This window comes from Dendrobium catenatum, unplaced genomic scaffold (genome assembly GCF_001605985.2).
Source record: "Dendrobium catenatum unplaced genomic scaffold, ASM160598v2 fragScaff_scaffold_1608, whole genome shotgun sequence".
In the NCBI taxonomy this organism is placed as follows: domain Eukaryota; kingdom Viridiplantae; phylum Streptophyta; class Magnoliopsida; order Asparagales; family Orchidaceae; genus Dendrobium; species Dendrobium catenatum.
In genome coordinates, this window is record NW_021320070.1 from 3,815,792 (window position 1) to 3,838,653 (window position 22,862).

The 22,862-nt window shown below is 33.0% G+C and overlaps 1 protein-coding gene across 2 annotated transcripts; it reads right to left on the reverse strand.

The window, feature by feature from the left end:
• Positions 1-1,894: 1,894 nt before the first annotated feature.
• On the reverse strand, positions 1,895-20,976 carry LOC110102645 (protein CROWDED NUCLEI 1). 2 transcript variants are annotated; one of them, XM_020831079.2, is made up of 8 exons: positions 20,409-20,976; positions 15,963-16,172; positions 15,599-15,852; positions 15,220-15,490; positions 15,040-15,123; positions 12,274-14,420; positions 7,346-7,772; positions 1,895-2,624 (listed from the first exon to the last, which is right to left on the reverse strand). In XM_020831079.2, the coding sequence occupies exons 1-8, from the start codon at positions 20,724-20,726 to the stop codon at positions 2,280-2,282; spliced, it is 4,056 nt and encodes a 1,351-aa protein (XP_020686738.1). In that variant the 5' UTR covers positions 20,727-20,976; the 3' UTR covers positions 1,895-2,279. The 2 variants fall into 2 exon arrangements, with proteins under 2 accessions (XP_020686738.1, XP_020686736.1); XM_020831077.2 differs by having other exon boundaries at positions 7,337-7,772.
• Positions 20,977-22,862: the final 1,886 nt, after the last annotated feature.

Consider the following 22,862-nt stretch of genomic DNA (forward strand, 5'->3'; position numbering starts at 1 on the left):
AATAAAATAATGGATTTTTATTAGTATATTATTATAAATTTTATTTTTTTTATTACTATACTTTTTTATAAAATATTGATCTTTTGATGACATGATGATGAGAGTAGATGTATTAGAGTTGGTCTATGTTAAGAAAGGTGGAGGTAGAGCGAAAAAGATTTGGCTAAAAAGTATTAAAAATAATCTCATATTTTTATTAGATTTAAATAAGAACTTCGTTCTTAATATGACACAATTTAGAAAAAATAATTTATTTATCCAATCTGTGTAGTGAGATAAAAGTTTGTTGTTGCAATTATTGTTATTGTGTGAGTAAACTATCTAATTTTGTATAATTATTGGTTAAATATTATATTAATATATCATCTTAGTTAGATGGTTTTAATATGAGGTAGTAATTTATGAGTATAAAATTATATTTTCAAAATTTTTTAATAATTTTATATCAAGGTTTTATTAAATTTTCATTTTCTTTTGTGTTTAAAGATAAATTTATTTTAATTAAAGAAATTAACTTAACTTTTAATGCAAATGTATGGTAACTAATGATTAAATATATAATGATTTGTTAATGCTTAAATAACTTAGCTTTTAAATATGATTTTAAGTTAAAATGGTAAATTATATTTAATTTTTTGATATATTATCAACTAATTATTATATCATAAACAATATATTAAACCATACTTATAGTACAAGAAACAAAGTTGACAAATTCATGATTTTCAATCATAACTGTTAACTAATTTAGTTAATTATAAGATCTCAATTATCAGAAAAAAATTAAGGATGAACAATTTTCAGGAATGATGACAAAACATAGAGATAATTAAGCATCAAAAGAAGAAAGAAATACATGACCAATTTATCATAAGTTCAACCTTACAAGAAGGATTACACTTTAGCTTGCAACTATCTCTATCCATTTATATGTATGCTTGGTAAGAAAAATATGTATAGAAAAAAAGAAAACTTGAAGTACCTAAATTTCTTCATGGCGAAGGTATAGAATTGAGGATCGAATTATGTCTTTGTGATGGCCCTGACGGTGGAACTGGTGATCTTCTGTATAGAAAATTAAACGAACGATATTGATCGTTTATCGTAAAATCACGCTGAAATTTGTGTTGTTGAAATTTGATAGGGAAAAAACGACACTCGCATCGAGAGATGTGAAAAGGAAATAGAAGGAGAAGAACGAAGAAAAGAAAAGAATAAGAACTACATGAAGAAACCATTGATGAAGGAGAAAAGATAGTAGAAGAAAGAGGAAGTGCCATTGGAAGCTTATTTGATCTCTTAAAATTGTACTTTATGAATGAATTAATATGCCTTAAAAGTTGTACAAAATGAGCAGTTGGGATTTAATTAGAACTTTTTAATTGACCACTTCTGACCATTAGATCTCAATTCCATAGATTTGAAGATATGATCCTATGGAGTAGGCCTTGCTATGTACTCCCAATGAATAATGTTCAGTCTCAATAAAAAATAACTTTCATTTAGGCTTCATTTGAGGTACTTTTTTTATCATTTCTTAATATAAAAAAATTATTAAAAATTTAATTTTTGAAAATTGTCCCAAATAAAATTTAATTATGACTACCATCTAATATTTCTATTATTTATTTTTGAAATATCATAAACTCTAATTTATTTTCTTGGCATCAACTTCATTTTATGAAGGTTTTATTTAAGACAGCTTCTTTATTATTTTTTAAAACAGCTTTACTATATATTTTTTTTTAACTATAAATTTTTACTACAAAATCACTTTAAAAAATAATAATAAAGCAATCCCAAACAAAATCTAAATCAGCACATTAGCAAATATATCATATGACATTCATACATGATTTGTTCACTTTGATAAAACCAGAAATCACTGCAATAATGGCCACAAATAAAAAAATATTTAGAGTTACAAGACTCCATAAAATATTTCATAAGATGGAGGGATAAATGGATACATAAACCTCCAGAATACTAGTAAATTTATACTCACAAATCATGCTTCCTAGATCAGAAAACTAAAGCTACAGCTGAGGAACAAGAACAACAAACCAGTACATTTTGACAAATGGAAGGTCTGTTGCTTCAGACCAATATGCCTATTTAACATGTAATGAAGAAAATAAAAAGACATAGTAGTAGTTAGTACTAGCAATACACCTTACTCAAGGTAGGATAAAAAACCTTCTGAGAGGGTTAAAAACAAATCAAAGTCATAAACTGAGGATATTTCATTACACTTGGAGAATAAAGGCTTCATATCATCATCATGTGGTGAAGAAAGTCCATAGCTTTTTTCCTATGGAAGCATTGTGCTTCTTAGAGTACTCATCCTCATCCTCAGAACTCCAATCTGAAGGAGTAGCTGTAGCTGCATCTCCATCTACTTCATCACCATCTTCTGCGACCTGCTCGCTGAACTCGGCTGAATTGTTGAGAATATCAATATCTCCATCTACTTCATCACCATCTTCTGCAATCTGCTCGATGAACTCGGTCGATTTGACGGTAATGCCGTTATCTCCATCTACTTCCTTCCTATCTTGAATCTGCTCGATGAACTTGACCGACTTGACAATGATACTATCATCATGTACTTCCTGGGTTTTATACTGAAAACAAAAGGAAAATTATGTCAGAAGGCAGGGAACACTGATGTGATATGTAGAGATAATTTCATTCCATCAGGCTCCAACTAATGTCAACAAGCATAATAGGGAGGAAACTAAGAGGGGAACTGCAAATAAAAGCAGCATTAAAGTATTAGAATATCAGATGATTATAAGCAATATGCAACACACGCAAGTAGGAGACAAACAGAAGTGAGTATTGGCATATCCTTAGTTAAAGAACTCATGAAACTACATCATGCATGATGCAATAGCTCATCATTCAAAATGTAACATACGGTAGATATCAGCTGGCCTGTCTAAGTTTTAAAAATCCCGTCCATGGCTCACGAGCCGGCTCAAACTCGTTTACAGTGGGACGAGCTCGAGTTTGAGCTCAAGCTCGGGTTCGAGCTCGCTTTCCAACTAACAAGCCGAGCTTGATAAGGCCTAAACTCGACTCAACTCAACTCGTTTACACCCCTAATATCAGCTAGTTTAGAAGATCAGAATTTTGTCCATGCCAAAAGCTGTATTACATAACTCAGAATGTCATATATATAAATGAACTTAGCAACATTGACGATACTAAAGAAATAGATGGGAAAGGCAGAATTGAAGATTCAGATGAAATAGCAAATTATTAATATATTACTAACTCCCTCATTAAAAAAAAAAAAGATTATAAGGCCCAAAAAATATAAAATGATATTGATAGCCTAGCTAGTTAAATGATTTCCAACCTAAATGAAAGGAATGCTCAACCATTTTCCATTATGTTTTCTCATGGTGAAAAGAAAAGCGAGGCAAGCAAGCAGTTGAACCGAGATCCTCAAGCCAATGATTAATTATTCTGTGCAGACAACAAATGTCGTTCGGAGACCAATCAGAATGCGTCATGTCACCCATGTGCTCGGTACCGCTGACGTAACATATTCTGATTGGTCTCCATTGGTCTCCGCAGAGAATAATTTCTCCCAAGAAAAGGAACAGTGTTCCATCTGTAAATTTACTATCATGACTACATCGGAATTCAAATTCTGAAACAAATATCTGGTATGCCACTGCTTTCCCTCTAGAAAATCAGGAGTTCAGTATATATTCCCAAGAGATGTAAATGGTAAGGTCCACTATCATATTTGAATTTTAAACCCTGAAACTGCTGCTTGACATGCCATAATAATATCAATAAGTGGGTAACACCTAAAGTTTCCAAACAACCATAAAAGAACCAGAAAAGATAAAAATATGCATAAGATAACAGTTCAGTAAAATGCCATCCCTAATTCCTCTCATTTGAGTTCTATTGATAGGCTCGAAAGAAATCTTAGAAATACACATAAGGTATATCCCCAACTTCCTCCCAGGCTAATCTGGACATGCAAGTTGACACTCCATTAACACCTAAAGACATGAATCATCATGAAAAGGAAAATAGATAACCGCGCAACAATACATGAACTACAATAAGATAAAAAGGTGGAGTTGGAAAAAATTAGAAAATAGAGTAAATATTAAGAAAATTTTATCCAAAGCATCATGAAAAATACGAGAACAACAACAAAATAAACTAAAACATTGCTAGCATTGGTGCGAGCAGGCATGCGCCATAGCTGTGATGATGCAAATGAGGATAAAATGACACGGTTCATCTGCTCATATAGGCTTCGTTTGGGATGACTTTCTTTCTGCTTCTTAAAGTAATTTTTTAGCATAAAAATTTTAATTTTTGTACTAGAAAACTGCTTTAAGAAGCAGTAAGAAAGCCATCTCAAACGAAGCCATAGTCTACACAAAGTACATGGCACGTGCCATATGACCATTTTAAATTTTTAATATACCTTTTTAATAATAAAAATTACCATTTATTAACCTATTAACAGAACCAAATTGTTACTCAAAATAAAAGACAAATCTGCACCATTTTCCTCCTTGTTTCATCCACGAGAATAAGGCTCAATCCCAATCCCAAAAACAACTCTAGCTACAGCAGTTCAACCTCATATCTAGCCTTTTTCTCCTCACTTGACTTCTTATTTCTCATTTCCTTTTCTTCCCCTCTTTTTGCTTTTTCTCGTTCAGCGTAGGCTTCTTTTTTTTTCAAATTTTCTTCTTTATTATGTTTTCAATTTGCATTTTTAGTACTTGGACATGCTTTAGAACTAATTCTTCCTCCTACTTTATTTAAATTTTGTACTATATATATATATATATGATCTACTACAATTTTTGCAATCAACTAATGTTTTATTATTAATTTCGGTGTACCAAATTAGAAATGCCTGAAGGCAATCCTTCTCCATATGCAAACACGAAAGGAAACAACACAAAAGTATGCTTTTCCTCCTAACAAGAATATGAATACTGTAAAGTGTACACTTTATGGCAAGATAATTAATGTTGGAATAACAATGCATAAGAAATATCTTGTTTGGGGCATAGGAATGCCAAAAAATTTCTTTGTGGTCCTCACACGTGAAAAATGAAATCACATAGTGCATGAACAAGAAGGTAAAAGAGAAATTCAGTCAAATATCACATTTGGATGAGAAGTTCAACAACATCAACCTTTGCATGCAACTGGCCATTTCTTAAATCTACAGTACTTCTATAACAATCCAACAATGGTAAATAATTAAAAAATTATAGAAAATTACAATTCATGCAACAAAATAATGGCTTGTGATAGTGAGGAGAGAAATAAACTAAGTGGTGAGTTGAACGTCTATAGGAGGGTGAAGTTGAAGGGCTCTTAATATTTCAATAGCATTCAGCAATGATCCACTTAAGCACCAAATAAATTAAAGTTTTTATAACTTATTCTTTCTTAATCATTATTTTTCTATATGGATAATAATTATACAAAATTTAAAATATTTGCAATTATGCATGAAATCAATTGATGGCTGCCATGTGATTCATTTACTCCAACTTAGCAAAAATCTACGACGGCAGTGTCTAACCTCACACATATAGTGCATCCAAGTGTAAATGTAATTAGCGCATGTTTAAACAAATAAGCATTTCTAAACTTGAATATACTTTAAAAATTCTTACAAAATTTTTGTTAAGTACATTTTAGTTTCTAATAAAATAATCTTAACATACTTTGCATGTTCATATGAAACAAGTTGGAGCATAGTTGGCACGAGAATTTGGAATAAGAGAAATGCAATATCGCTCAGATCTGTGCTACAACCAGCATGACACTATTGACCCAATTTTTTTACATGACATTGATTATGTCAATCAATGGTTGATTGAAATTTTAAATGATGAGATTATTGAAGATGGTGGTTGGTGTTTGTAGATTATTGAAGATGATAGTTGGTGTTTGTTGAAGACAACCTAACATTAGGGGTGGCTAGTTAGTGCTGTGATGATATTGAAATTATTCTAAAGAAAATAAAAAGAATTGTGTATCTACTTTGCTCATGCTCAAACACTAGTTTAAGAAGATGAAATTGATAATGTTCATTTTGGGGATGAAGATGGTGATGATGTTCATTTTGACTGTGAGAATGATAATAAGGAGAATGTGGATAAAGATTAAGGGCTATATGTCTAGCTTAGATAATAGTTTTATGAACATAACTGAACTTGCATTGTTTTTTAAACTTGTTGGTTAACAGTGCCATTTACTTTAATTTGTTGGGTGGACATCTTATGTCCTTTATCTAACTCTTGAATAGTAACTTAACTAGTATATTCTTCATTGTTATGCGAAATTGGCACCTTTTTAAAAAATAGAATGAACCATGCCAAACTGTGCTATCCAATAATCACACGTAATGATGCTCCATTTTTAGTCAACTATAAACTAAAATAACTTTTAAAAATGAACATGATACTGAAAGCATTTAAAATAACTTAAATAACCAAAATATTCTAAATTCTTTCAAAAAAGAAAAAGAAATGTGCATCTTCTTTGCTTAGGCCCAAACACTAGTTGTTGAAGATGAAATAGATGAGAGGATTATCATGTATGGGGTCAAGATGGTGATGTTCTTCATTTTGTCTGCGAGGATCATAATGTGAGAATGAAGATACTAATTAAGGATCATATGTCTAGTGTAGAATATATTTTTATGAATATGAAACTTTCTATATTTTGAAAGCACTAAAACTTACTCTGTTTTTAGAACTTATTGGTTAATATTGACGTTTTTTTAATGTGTTGGATGAACATCTATCGTCATTTACCTCTTAACTCTTGAATTATTACTTTATTAATATCTTCTTCATTGCTATGCAATTTTAGAACTTTTTTTAAAAATGGAGCGAACCACATCACACGTGTCATGCACAATGACTCCAATTATCCCAAGCGTAATGATACTCCACTCTTAGTTGACAAATACAAACTAAAAAAAAACTTCAAAATTGACCAAAAGATTGAAAACATATAAAATAACACAAACAACCTAAATAATAGCTTAAATGATTTTCAAACCATCCAAATAAGAAATTTATCCACTGCGAAATTTGGCTAACATATCTCAGATGCCATGTAATACTTATAAACAGATGTATTTAATGATACTTCAAGATGAAAAACAAAAACAAAAAAAAAAAAGAAATGCTGACCAACCAGAACCAGGTTGACAATTTCTTTTAAAAAAAGAAATGATTGATAAATAATAACAGAAAACTGCAGAAAGGTCAGCATTTCAAAGAAAAAACAAAGGCTAAAATATCATTTCACTTAATCATACCTTGGTTACCTGAACAATTTTTTCAGATTGAACTTCCATAGCACTGTCAACAGCATCTTTGGGCAGCACATATTCTGAGTTTTCGAACCAACGAGATGGCTGTGGATCATGGAAAGAGTTTCTTTCTGAACCAAGACCACCCTCTGTGATATTGTTTTCTGGTTGGCCATCCTCAAAGATATTGTTTTCTTGTTGGCTACCCTCCACCTCATTGCTCACCGGTCGACTACCCTCCACCTTATAGCTTACCGGTTGACCACACTCTGTCCTATTGCTTGCTTGTTCAATATTGCTTTCTTGTTGGCCGCCTTCCCCCTTATTGCTTACTGGTTGACCACCCTCAACAATATTGCTTTCATGTAACAGCTCAAGTTTCCCAACATTGGTTGCTCCAGTCTGATGTGATGTTCCATGAGATGTTGCAGCAGAACTTGCACTGAAAAAAAAAAAAATTAAGTACAATTTAAATATGGTTAACGGTTATCTTAATCTTATAAAAAATCAACACCGCAAAAAAGACAGCATCAACTTTTCTATAAATAATATCATGCGGTATAGTGCCCCAAGCCAAAGTTTTTTGTTCTACTACAAAAGGCGCTTTTTTTTGCAGAGTTAACACATCATATGATTCCGGAACTTCAATTACAGCTTACTAGAAACCTCAGATCAAATAAGACCGATGTGATTGCCAAATCTGCATAAAAAGGGGCTTAAATGAAAGGATTTGCTGCTAACAAAGTAATATATTATCAACAAGCTATTCTAAAAATATCAAACTGCGGAGAAATATTAAGAATAAACTAATAAAGTTCTAGAAAATTCTTTCAAATTCTACTCTAAGAATTTTATAGCAAAATCTATAGAACAACAGCTGTAGTAGAGCCTAAAGAATACATATACTTTCAAGGCAACTAAAGTGAACATTGACATTTTGTACTAAATTTGAATGCTGCTGCCTCTAAATATAATTATAGTTTATTTAACAGATAAATTAGTAAATCCATCTAATTTAAAAATTATTTTTTTTTTATTTTCCCATCTCAAGATCCCAGGTCCAAGTCATCAAAACAAGATCTCTGCAAACATCATTATGAAGGATGAAATGTTAATGCTGATAGGGATAAGACAGCATACAATCCCAGTGCCGATGACTGTTACTATGTTTGAATAGGTAATCCCTAGATCGAATGGTTTTCCAAAAATATAATACATACAATGCTAATTGACATAAAGTAATAAACCAAGTGAAATAAAATTATACGAGAACAAGACCCAAAAAAGTTTAACAAATAAAATGCATCAAAGTAAACAATGTGAACAACAAGGCATATCAGATAAACACAATTCATATCACTTAGTTTCTCTATCCCCGCTCCTCCATTGCCTTATTCTCCAATAAATTTCTAATTCAAAAAATCATGTTGGCTCTAAACATTGCAAAGGAGAGTAGCACATATGATTATGTGTTTATAACGCATCATTTTCCATGATGTCATTTTAAAATCAATAGCCTTATCCAACTATTCAGGGATGGATTAATGAATCCTCCTTATTTGTTCATTCATACAGAGTATTGTTCAATGTGTTAATTGTGTGACTATTTTGGCACAAGTAAATCCATATTACCTTTGGTCCACTAATTTTCCTTCTTAACTATTTCACACTAATGTTATCTATCTTAGTGGTGCATCATCTACCTTTCTATAGAAATCTAAATCAGTTGCATCTATTTTCAACTACTTGAGGTGCAACTCCTATAATTCCTCTCATATAAATATTTTTAAATATATCCTTCATAATTTTTCCACACATCCAAATTTAAAATTCTCATTCTTGCTACACTAAATTGGGTTATCAATGACTTCTTTATTACAAAACATTCATTCATATAACGTATCAACCATAATTGTTGTTTTGTAAAATTTGCCTTAAAAGTCTCAATACCATTCTCATCGCATAATGTACCTAAGAAGCATCCATTTTAATCACCTTAAATTAACTCTAGAAGTCATAACCTCATTTAAATCCTTATTTTTCTATAAAAAATAAATCCAACATACATAAATTTTTCAACCACAAATATCAAAAGATTTTACAAAAATAGAGAGTTGAAGGAAAACTTGAATTATGCAGGTCAACCTTAGAGTCTAAAGATTTTCGTTTGAGTAGATTTAAAACCAAATACATGGAGTGTAATTTTAATAGTAATAGATCTTGTGCGAGGATTGTAATTTTGGGCAATCAAGTCATTAAAAAGATTATATGTTTTAGATATCTCAGGTTTATTATTCAAAGTGATGGTAAAATAGATTGGGATATTATTAGTAGAATTAAAGTTGGATGATTGAAGTGGAGAAATGCAATGGGTTTATTGTGTGACAGAAAAGTATCCCTCAAACTTTGGGGAAAACTCTATAAGATGGTGGTGAGATTTGCACTATTTATGGTGCAAAATATTGATCATTAAAAGAGAAGCATAAAATTAAGTTAAGTCTTGTAGAGATGAGGTTGCTCGGGTGGATGAGTGGCATCATTATTAGAGACAATGCGGAACGACAATGTACGTGAAAAGGTTGGAGTAGCTCCAGTGGCATATAAGATTAGAGAGAGTCGCTATAGATGGTTTGGTCACATAAAACGTCGGCCTTCTGATGACCCAGTTAGGATAGTGGATGTACTAGATTGGCTTATGTTAAGAAAGATAGAGGCAAACTTAAAAAAATTTGGTTAAAAAGTACTAGAAATTTTTTTTAATTATATTTAAATGAAAATTTGACTCTTAACAAGACATAATAACAAGCTTTTGAAAATCGAACCAGACTAGCCGGTTCAACCTTGAACCAGTCGTAAGGCCGATTTGGGCTATTATAAAACTCGGTTTCACATCAAACCAAAATGAACCAGCCAAAACTATCGATTCAACCAACAAACAGATGAACCAATTCCTTTGAACCAGCCGGTTCAATAATTTAACTTAATAATAACATAAATTAACTTAATATATTTAGAATAAAATATTACCTTTAACATATTAATTTATAATTTAATTTATTTCAGTTTTTTAAAACAATTATTTGTCAAAAAAATTCCAACAAAGCATCTCATATGGCTTCATCACTCTATGTTAGTTCAAACAAGAAATAAATTCAAAATGCAATATAAACAATACCAAGTTATTGTGCCCCAAGTGATGTGGAACTAAATAAATTGAAATTATTAAGTTTACAACATATAATACTTATTTTTAAACGGATTTTTTAATTAATTTTTATAATGTAAAAAGCATTTTTTTAAAATAACAATATTTAATTTACTTATTAATTATGAGAAAATGACCAAAATGGTCTCATAACTTTTTAGGAAGATCAAAATAGTCCTCAACTCTTTAAAGAGGAACAAAAAAAGTCACACCATAGGACTATTTTGATTCATCTTCAAAGATACGAGAGACCAAAATTATCTTTTAATATAGCTAGGGATTATTTTGGTCCTTCATAAAGAATAAAGGGACCATTTTGATCCTTTTATCATTCATTTATACATTATAAAAGAGTAATTATTTAGTTATTAATAATAGATGATCTAATGACTAACGTTGATAATTTATAGATGTAATCATGTAAATTTATGATATGAATTTAATTTATAATTTATAGGTGTAAATTAGATATAAACATATAACATAAATTAATAATTATTATATTAAATTTATATATAAACTAAAATTATATTAAATATGAATTAAATTTAAAGTTACATAAGATAAATGTATGAATTCAATTTATTTTTTAGTAAAAAATTTATACTCATATTTATTACATTATCCGGTTCAACCCCAGCTCAAACCCAATCGAACCATTGAACCCTGAACCTCTCCTTTTTCTAGTTTTATGTCCGGTCCGATTTTCACAACCTTACACAATTAAAAAAAAAAAGAATTCATGTGGAATAAATGCTTGATATTGTTGTTGTAGATTCATCTATCAATTTCACACTCAATAAAATTGCATATCATATACTCATTCTTTGATCTCCTAATTATTAGGTCACTTATCAAAGCATTTCTGCAAATTATTCTCACTTTCCACTCATAAGTAGAGGTCTAGCCTATTAAAACTATCTATGATATATACATCATGGTACCTAATTTTCGATTTCACCTATTAGAAGTATCATATGTGAATAGTATACATCATAGCACCTTATTTTTAAATAATAAAACTCTCACTCCCACTCCCTTCCACCTCCCTCACTCTAGAAAAAAGAGTAAATACAGGGTAACTCAGACTCTTTCTCTAGAAAATAGAGTAATAGAATGCAGAGGAATGGCAGAAGAAATTTAGGAAGTATTCGAATGCCCAATTATGTATTTAGGCTATTCACAAGCAGGCAAACAACATTCTGATGGAACATATAAAATGATTAATTTTTTTGTCCAGACAATAGATGGTACAAATCAAGCCATTAAAAGGCTAACACATACCCAGCAACTATAAAAAATGACGTTAAACTAGACAGCTTAAATGTCAAATTATGCAACTCACCGCAAGCACTATCGTAGAGTCTAGAGATGAAGCAATAGAACAGGCCCAAAAGTCAAAGCTACCAACATAGGTAGCTAAGAAATTTTAAATGGAATCGGATTTAAAAATGCCTACAAGTTTGTTATTTATAATATCACAAGAAGCATCAAATCTAATACTAAGAAGAATGCAAGTACCAATTTCAAAAGAAAAAGAGTTCAAATTGTAATATTTACAAAAATATATACAATGTCTACGTTATTGAAAGAACATTTCCCTGAAATAATTTAATTGCATACAAATATCACCTGTTTCCGGACAAAGCTTTAAGAACCATGTAATTTATCTAAATAAACAGAATAAAAATACAAAGGAAAGAAGCATACAAGTAAAAAAAGAAAAATTGATGCTTACACAGTAGAGCGTCTCAGATTGTAGCGCTTCTCTCCAGGGGTAGTTGGCCGTGAAGAAGTCTGCTGCCTTTTAGGGCGTCCCCCAATAGATACACTCTCAGAAAGAGGTTCACTATCCTCTGGTTCCACTTCCCTCAAACGCCTTTTTTTCCTTTTACCAGTTACTGCTCGATCAGCCTTTACTGATGCCTCTGGGTTCTCATTAGGAATGTTTTGGGAATCTTTAGCATTATCATTTTGTTTCTCATCAACCATTGTTTCATAAACTTCTCCGAGAATAGCCTTGGCATCTTCAACAACAGCTTTCACAGAGCGGGTTCGCCGAATGGCCGATTTTGCTCTCCTGTTGGGCTGATGTCGCTGCCCCTGCTTAGAGGGTTCCGGCTTTAAATCCTTCTCAGCATGCATAGAAGATCCTTCTACTTCATTATTCATGCCATCCGTAACTGCCGCAGTCTTTTGTGAGCCATCATCAGAGTCTATCTTCACAATATCCATGGAGCTATTGGCTCCATCTAAAGAAGCTTCTGCATCATCTTCTGCATTATCTACTCTGACAAGTTCTCCAGTCACCACATCTCCACTATCAACATGAGCCATCTGATTTTCAAAAGAGGCAGACGGTGCAGGTTCATAGTCAGCATCCTCAAAAGCAACCTTATCAAGTCGCTCACCAAATGAAGTTTCATTGTGATCTTCAGTGGGTGAATGTACATTATTTCTTGGGGAGATCTTGAACAGACTAGCACATCTTTGAAACCAGCGTTTCATCTGGCTACCTGAATTGGCTGATCCAGCAACAGGACCCCCATGTGACAAATCCGGACTTCCACCTTTTGCATGCTCTTCTAAAAAGCCATCTGTAAGGCTTGGCAATAGAACTTCTTCAGAATCCACAGTAGCTCCTAGCGGCTGAAGAACAAGTTGATCAACGTTATTAATTGGAACACCACAGTTATGGCAGGTCTTGCATTGCTCAGCTGCAGACAGAAAATTCTCTCTCTCTTTTGCAAATTCTTCTCGCTGATCTTTCAAATTCTTGCTTAACCTAAGAAGAGTGTCAATGTCCTTTTGAATTTCTTGTCGATCTGCTTCTATTTTTCGTCTCTGATCTGAGAACTGTTCCTTGTCCCTTAGCAATTGTTTTTGTTGCATCTCCAGCCTTCTAAATTCTAGATCATTTGACTCAATTGAAGATTTGATTCGACTTAATTCCACTTCCCTCCACATTTCAAACTCATTCTTCTTCTCTTGAAACTTCTTCTCGGCATCATCCTGCTTTCTCTGCCCAGTCATCTCAAGCCCATGCTTAAACAGTTCAAACTCACGAGACAAATCAGCTCGTTCACTGTCAATGTCAGCACGAGCCCCAGCTCGCTCTTGAGCAATGATCTTCTCAAATGTTTCTTTCTTCAATCTGAGATCTTCAAGCTCCCGATGCATGGAAGCTCTGGCCTCCAGGACTTCATGTTTAAGTCTCTCCTCTTCAGTGTGTCTCCATTTCTCAAGCTTCTCTCTTTCAGCACATAGTTGTTTTAAGTCTGCTTCTAACGCCACCCTTTTCTCATCCAGCACCTCCCAGTCCCTCTCAAACATCTCCCTCTCCTGTCTCAACGCCTCCTTTTGCTTTTCAAGGGACTCCATCATCATCTGATACTCATCTTTCTCCAGCTTCAACTCTTTTTGCAACTTGAGATGATGTTCTTTCTCTTCCTGCGTTAATTTGAGATTTTCCTTCTCAAAGATAACTTTTTGAACCTCGGCTTCAATGGCTATCTTCTCATTATGAAGTTTAGCTCTAGAGGCTTCTATCTCGTTGAAATCCTTGAGTACTTGCTTCCTTTGTTCTTGCAACAATTTTTCATCAGTTTTTAGGGAGTCCTCCCACTCCTTCAATGCTTTTGATTTTGAGTCGATGTCCTTTTCTTTATTTTTTAACTCATCAGCTTCAATCTCTAACGCATTTTCTCTTTTGAGAAGCTGTTCCTCTTTGCATCTGACTATATTTTTATCCTTGCCCAACATATCCATATGGTTTTTAACCTCTTCATTAAAGGATCTTCTTTTCTTAGCCATCTCCAACTCAAATTCTTGTTTCTTGGCATCCAAGATTGCATTGTGCTCATCCAAAAGCTTTTGAATCTCTTCCTGTTAATTAATTGGGAAATTAACTTAGAATTAAGGAAATATAAACATCTAAAGTATGTTATCAAGATTAAAATGTAGTCAAAAGCTACAAAATACAAAATAGTATAAGTCAAGCTCTTGCTCCACAAAAAAAAAATATTGAAGGAGCGCCATACATTAAAAAGGAAGATGAAACAAACCTAGACAGCATAAAAAGAAATACAATTATGAACAAGCAAAAAAAGTAGTTAATTTAAGACGAGAAAAGAAAACTGGCCAACTAAAGCATGCTTAAGCTGCCTACCTCAACTGACTAAAAGAAAAATATTAAAGCAGAGTTTCAATATAATATAGCATAAATCCTATTCCTATAAATATTGTAGCTGATGAAAGGTACACTTTGTAGAAGGCTTTTGCCATGTCGTGTCTAGGATTGATGAAAGCAGCCTTAAGCCTTCTCGAGGTTGTTTACTAAATTGGAACCAATGGCATTCCAAATCATACTGGGGTAACCTAACTATTTATTCAGGCCCATCTTACAATAAAAAGTTTATCTTAACATTAGCATTTAAAAAATAATTAAGCTAAGCATATGTGCATTTAAGCCATTTTTTCAGTTTCAAGCACTTAAGGGGCTCACTCTTTCTCTAGCATTAAGCTTTTCTTCTACTTCCATTAGGTCTTTCTCTTTTTTCTCGAGATTTGAACTCTTAATCTCAACACCCTGCATTAAAACATAGAGGAAGTGCATATCCATTAACTTGCATGACATAACATATAACAAGTAATTGTTGCAAAATAAGATTTGATAGAATCTAACCTTCTCTCTCATAGTCAGAGCCCTTAGTCTTACTTTATAATCATCCTCTTGACTTTTGAGAGTACTACTAGTGACATCAATCTTTTTTCTTGCTTCTTCAACCTCTACTTCCTTCTTCTTGAGAATCAGGTCTAAATCATTTGCCCTCTCCTCCCTCTCATTAAGAAGTCTTTGTTCATCAAGAAGCCTTCTTTGTTTTTCCTGCAGCTCCTTTTCCCACTCCAGTAAATGATCCCGCTGTTTAGAGAGATCATTTTCAAATGCTTTCCGCCTAAGTTCATTGATAAATTAAAGAGAAATAAATAATTAAGAGAGGAATACCCCTGCCACTTAAAGTACTGCATAAAGACTTTATACAAGTGAAATGCAAAATGCATACTCAGTGTGTAAAGAAGAAAGTTCCCTTTGCGCTTTCCGTTCCCGAGCCTCAAGATCCTCTAATTTTCGGTCCAATTCAGAGTTCTTCCGATTTGCTTCTGCAAGCCTCGCATCTGCAGCATGTAATTTTGATTCGATCTGCAATTGTTTCTCTTCAAGGCTGGCCTCAAGTGCATGTGCATTAGCTAATTTATTCTCGGATATAAACTTGGTCTCCGAAACTTCAGCACGCATCTCACGTAATGCTTTTTCTAGCTGCATGAATCACAAAATGACATTATTACAAAGTCAACTATGAAAAGGATAATAAACAGGAAGATTTATATATCTTGTTCGCTTGAATTCAGCAAAAAATTCTTCCATACATCCACCACACATTGTTTTTCAATCCCCAAAGCTTTCTTCAAATTGTCTTCACGCTTCTCCAACTCTGACACAGCAATAATGTGTGCTGCCTCTTCTCTCTTCAAGATTTCCTGTGCTTCTGCCAAGGCTTGTCTCAATTCTTCAATTTGTGAGGACCACTCGTTCTTTTCAATAAGAAGAAGACCCATGTTGTATAAGCACTCATCACGCTGCACAGAAGTTGGGTAAACAACTAAACTTACAAATAACATTGCGCAGATATTAAAAGGAAATATAGTTAAAAATGCAAGGCATCAAAAGTGAAGATTCAATGAAGACAACACACAGAACTAGCATTAAAGAAACCAAAATTTAAAGGAAAACTTTAAGGTTAAAAAACATAACTTCAAAAACTCATGAAGCTGCTTCAAAATTTAGCAAAAGACTTTGCACTCACAATAAAACAAGGAAACATATTCTTCCCATAAGTCATTTTCATTATACTAGCAAAGAAAGTTTCACAAATCCTAATGTGTTCTTAAGAAACAAGAATTGGAAGAAAATCAAAAGATAAGATATGAATGCCCTAGGAAAAAGTCATAATGGGAAGATAGTTGAGTTACCAAAAGTAAAAAATTTATAACATGTAAGAAGGTTTTTGCATTGAAATATAAAGGTGATAGAAAATTAGAAAGACATAAAACCAGGTTAGTAGCAAAATGATATACAAATCAGATGGAAAGACTAATATAAAGATATAAAACATTTGCATCAATTGTAAAACTGAATACTATTCATATCATGATCTCTTTGGATGTTAAATTTTGATGGTTCATGCAACAATATGATACGAAGAATACATTTTTGCATAGTAATGTGGAAAAAGTTGAAATGGATGCTACAATAGTATTTAACAACTACTTTTTCAAATAATTAGGTATGGAAGCTAAAAAAGGGTCCTATACAAATAGAAATAATATCCCAAGGCATAGTTTGGGACATTTACAAAAGTCATGTGCATGATGGTGCATTAGCAAAGCCAAAGAGATCATACACAATTTATAAAACATGTGATTGAAGGGAGCATCGCAACATGTTGATGTAATTATTACATGCAATAAAATAAATTTTACTATAGAAAAATCTCAAGGAAAATTTTGAGATCAAAGAAATCAACAAGCTTAAATATCTCATTCGCATCGAAGTAGCTCAATTAGAAAAAGAATATTTATGTCACGGTAAAAATATGGCATTGATCTATTAAAAGAAATAAATATGATAATTGTAGGCCATGTAAAACTCAAATAGAACCCAGCTAGAAACTAGACATTGATGAAGAATGAATAGAGATCGACAGAATAAATCAAGGATTAGTGGAAAACTAATCTACCCATCTCTATTCATCCAACTATTGCATTGGTGGTGAGCCTCATAAGTCTGTTCATGCATGAATCAAAAGAATCATACCTTCAAACCACTTATAGAGTTCTCAGCTATTTCAAATCAAATGCTGGAAAAGGAATTATGAAAAACATGGAGCTATGAAACTATAAGGCTATATTAGTGCTCATTATGTGTGAATCATTGATTATAGAAAATCAGCTTCGCCTATTGCACATTATTTCGAGGAAATTAAAAAAAAAAAAACTAGGGGTCTCAAATCTCAAATGCAAAACATGAGTTTAGAGCAATTGCTCAAGGACCAATGATCTTAGGTGGTTAAAAAGAACTCGAGATTAGATGAGAACGACATAAAGGATATATTGTGATAACAAGTATGCCATCAACATTACCCACAATCTAGTATAATATTATCAAATCAAATATGTGAAGGTGGATAAACACTTCGTAAGAGAAAAACTAGAGAGCCAATTGATTATCACTCTGATAAAAAACATAGAGCTATGAAACTATTAGGCTAGATTAATGTTGATTATGTATGATCATTGATGATAGAAAATCAACTTCATGCTATAGCACATTATTCAGATGAAATTTTGTGAGATTAAACAAAACAACTTTTGGTTTAGGTTCAAGTGCAAAAACCGAGTTCAGAGCAATTGCTCAAGGAAGCAGTGATCTTAGGCAGTTAAAAAGAACTTGATATTAGATTAGAATGACATATAAGGTTATATTGTGATAACAAGTACACTATCAACATTGCACATAATATAGTACAATATGATCGAACTAAACATGCGGAGGTGGATAGACACTTCATAAGTGAAAACTAGAGAGCAAGTTGATTTGCACTACTTATGCCTCAACAAGCAGTCACCTAATTCAAATATTCACAAAAGGGCCTTACAATACTAAATTCAAAAACATTTTGAATAAAATAGAAATGGTAGATATTTATCAACTAATTTAAGGGGAGGGTAAAAGAATGCAAGAAAGATGGGTAGCTAAAGCATGATTGGCAATGGAAGAAATGGAAACATGCCGTCCACGGATTTAGGCAAGGAAGGAACGAAGGTTGGAGGATCTGGAATGGAATGAATCATAATCGAAAGAAAAACATATAGTCCACGGATTCAGTCAGGGAAAGAAAGGAGGTTGTCATGTTCAATTGGAAAAAATTGGCAAAATACTAAGAGAATGTTTTTGGAATTAATTTTTTGTAATAATCACTCTACCAAAAATTGTATAGGCAGCACTCTGAATGATGCAATCAAGCTATCCTTTGGATGCTATCTGGATGTTACGATTTCACCCCTTGGTGCTTCAGTTTCCCCCTCCTTGACAGCTATACTGTTGCTTCAGCCCCCCCCCCTATATGCTATGTGAATGCTTCGTTTTTCCCCCTTAGCTACTGTCCCTTTGGTCCCTGTTTGCTACAGTTTTCTAGGTGTTCTTATTGGCTGTTTGGGATGTGCATTAACTACATGTATTAATTATTTTTATTTTTTCCTTTTTTCCCCTATAAATGGGATTGTTTGTGGCAGTTTTAGAAGCTATGATATGCGATAATTTTTGGAATGTAAACCTACGGGTTTGTTCTAGTTTGTGAGCTAGCCTCCTTTACCATTTCCCTCTACTATTTCGTGTCGGTCTTCTACCTCTTCTTCTCTATCCACGATTCCCGCCCCAATTGTATCTTTCTTCTCTTAATATATAAGTTGTAATGTGTTACATTCTAGTTTTATGATATTATATATAAGTTTTTCTATGTTTATGGTAAAGAAGACTTTTAATTTGCAATCCTAATTTTGTGTTTTTAGGTTGCACCAATTTCGTATCAGAGCTTTAGAATGTAAGTCATGTCTTCCATTCTTTTTAAAAAAATCAAAAACAAAAAAATGAAAAGCCAAACGCTCAACAGGCCGAAGTTCCATCTCAAGATGCAAAGGAGTCTGCAAATGGTGAAAGTCAACCTTCTATGCAGACGATCTCATAAGGAGATGAGAATTCTCCACCATGGAAGAATTGAGGCAATCAAGGTGCTCTATCCCTTCAGCTTCTGTTCATTGGCTGTTGGTTTGTCTCTTCATGGGCATTATTTTCCTCGGTTTTTCCCATTGGCAGTTGTCCCTTTGGTTTGGACAGTTGTCCCTTCAGTTTATGTGCCCATTGGCTGCTATATTGATGCTTCATTTTCCCCTCGGTTGTTTTCCCTTCATTCCCTATTTACTGCAACTTTTGAGGAGTTTCTAGAGGTTGCTTGGGTGGTGCTTTAATTACCTTGCATTAAATATTTTTCTTTTTTTCCCCTATAAATGGGGCTATTTTGTGGCAATTTTAGAGAGATATGTGATGATTTTTGGAACGTAAACTTGCGGGTTTGTTTTAGCTTGCGAGATAGCCTCCTTTCCCCTTCCCCTCTACTATTTCGTCTCAGTTTTCTACCTCTTCTTCTCTATCCATGGTTTCCGCCCCATCTGTATCTTTCTTCTCTTAATATATAACTTGTAAGGTGTTGTATTATAGTATTATGATATTATATATGTGTTTGTATATGTTTATGATAAGGAGGATTTTTAGTTTGCAATCCTAATGTTGTGTTTTTAGATTGCACCGCTGAATATATAACCATCAAATGTATGATAAAATCACAAAGCTTTCTCTATTTTTTACAATGATTGCGCTCATCAAAACAGTGCTACTTGCGATTAGTCTAAAAATTCACAAATCTTGATGTTAGTGTTCTACTATCTATCCATAACAATGAAGCTATCTTTAGATCTATCACTTCTAATCAAGTAGCCTGCTTCTAAAATAGTGCTAACACCAAACCAAAGATAGATACCAGTTTATACAATATTTATAAATTTCAGATTGACGCCTATACTTAGGCAAGAGAGAAATGATATAAAACAGCATTCCCTACTTTACAATAGCAAATGCACTCTAGATATAACTAGAATAAAAAAAATTATAAAAAAAAAACTCGAATAATCAAAACTCGGTAGCCACCGTCCAAAAAGAACAACACAAACATAAAAAAGAAAACAGCTTTGATCACTAACCTCAATCTCCAGCGCAGAAACCCTCCCTGTCAGCACTTCTTTGTCCCTCCTCAGTTGCACTTTCTCATCCAGAAGCCCCGACTCCCTAAACCTCTTCCAATCCTCAGAGCCACTGCCACCGACACCAATATCCGCCCGTTCGCCATCTTTGTCCCCCAACAACCCCTTGGGCGGCGGCACTGGAGTTTCCTCCGCCCCAACCACACCCTTTCCCCGACCAAGAACCCCTCCCAACGAACTCCTAGGGTTCGCCCGCACCACCGAACCGTTCTCCTGCAAGCCCAACCCAGCCCAACCCTTCCTCTGCGGTGTAAACATCACAAAACCTCTTCCTTCATAGAAACCCTAACGGACGCCAAAATTCAAGATTTTGGAGCAAGAAGTTCGCGAAAACCCTAGAAATTGAGCGGATCCAAGAGCCAAAGACAACCTGAACCAATTGGAAGTGTATATAAACGAAATAGATAGAAAGGAGACGATTTGAGGCGTGGCGTAATCGAACACAGCCTTTTTTTGGGCAGAAATCTGAGAGAGAGATTTCTTTGCTTTTCTGAAATTTCTTAATTTTTTATCGGTCGGATAGACTCACAGACCACATGTAGTGGGTCTTTCTGTTTTTCTTGTGGACGAAACTACCCCTACTTGATGGTTACTATATTTTATTATTTTAAACTTGTTGGTGTGTTGCGCCGAGGATCGCGGAAGTTAACGTGTGGTTCTCTTGTTTTCATGTTAACGGCATAATGTTCTTTCTTTCTTTTTTAACAAAAATAATTTTTTTTTATTTTTATTTCTGTGAGTATAAACATAAATTTTATATTTTTATTGATAAATATTATGATTAGAAGGGTAAATCTGAAAGAATTTTAGTTGATCTAATCATCAATTATGAAAAAAAAATTTTGCAAAGTTTTATTTAATATTAGTGCAATAATGTTGAATAGCTAGTATTGAATTTATGGGTGTCAATAGTGGACACGACCCAAAAATCCAACTCAAATTCAACACGAAAATTTTCGATTCGTTTCAAATTCAATACTAGCAATTCATCATTAGTGTGAAAATTTTTCGGGTCCTAGTTTTCGATTCGTTTGAAATTCCGAGTCAGGTTTGGGTTGACCCAGAAACCCGAGAATGACCGAGTTTTGATCATAATTATTTAGTTAGGTTATGCATATTTATGGGATTTGGTCGAAGAAGCGCACGAAAGGGAGAAAGTTACCTTTCATAGACAACGAGCAAACTCCCGTTGTTGCTCCTGATCAAAATGTTGTAACTTCTGATTCTTTAGATTTTTTTTATCGAAATATTAATTTAATTGGATACTTTAGATTTTTTTTTACTGAGATAGCCAAAATAAAAAATACCTCTATTCAAACAACTTTTAGAACTGGGCTATTGACTGGAAAAGGATCGAATTCGAAGTTGCACAAAAACATACTTTATCTCTATAGAATCCTCCTCTATATGTGTTGAGCCGTTAGCCCTTAAGGAAAAGAAATGAGATGAAAAGTTAATTTATATATTTTAAATATTAAAATTTGTGGTGGCGTCGCGACGCAGGCCACAACACCCCCTTTAGGAACCCATGACACCACTATGCCCTTCGGATGCCAAAGCACATAATTAATTTGCAAAAAAACAATTATAGAGCATCAGTGTTACAGTGCCGCTGAACCCAGCAAAGTGGCGCCCTACTGGAAAAATTTCAAGTTTTTCAAACATCCAAACAGACTCCCGGGACCCCCGGGACCCTCGGGACCCACTTTAAAAACTCATGCATACAAACATTCATATACACATACATAAGGACTCAAATGCAGAAATATAACAAATTATCTTTTTCAAATCGTGTTAGAACATATTAAAATGTACACTGACTTTACAAATGTTCCAACAAATCACTCTACCGGATGGCTTGTGTTAATTTCTTCAACCGTAGATCATTCTTTAAATATTTAAGTACCTTAATGATTTCATAATTGTGCGGTATTGAAATCATTGGATTCCTCTCATAAAGAAGCTTATTTTAACTATAATCATTTAAATATTTGACCTATCAATATATCAATTAGTGGATCAAATTTTTTAAATTTCGACTAAAAATTTGTTAAAATTTAAATTCACATTTCCCTGAATTTAATTCTAAAAGCTTCTAATTGTAACTTTTTTATTTATTTAATTCATTTAGACAAAAAAACCATTTTTTTATAATTCTATGAAATATAAGTGGTGATAGTACATAATGTAATTGGAATATTGAAATTAATAAATTAATGCATGTTTTTTTTTTCAAAAAGTGAATATATTATTTTTTAAAAAAATATTATTTTGCATTTAAGGATTGTATGATGAAACATAACAATGGCCGGAATAATATAAAATGATAAAATGAATTAATTATTATTTAATGATTTGATTTTATAATACTATGATGATAGTTTTTTCAAGTGA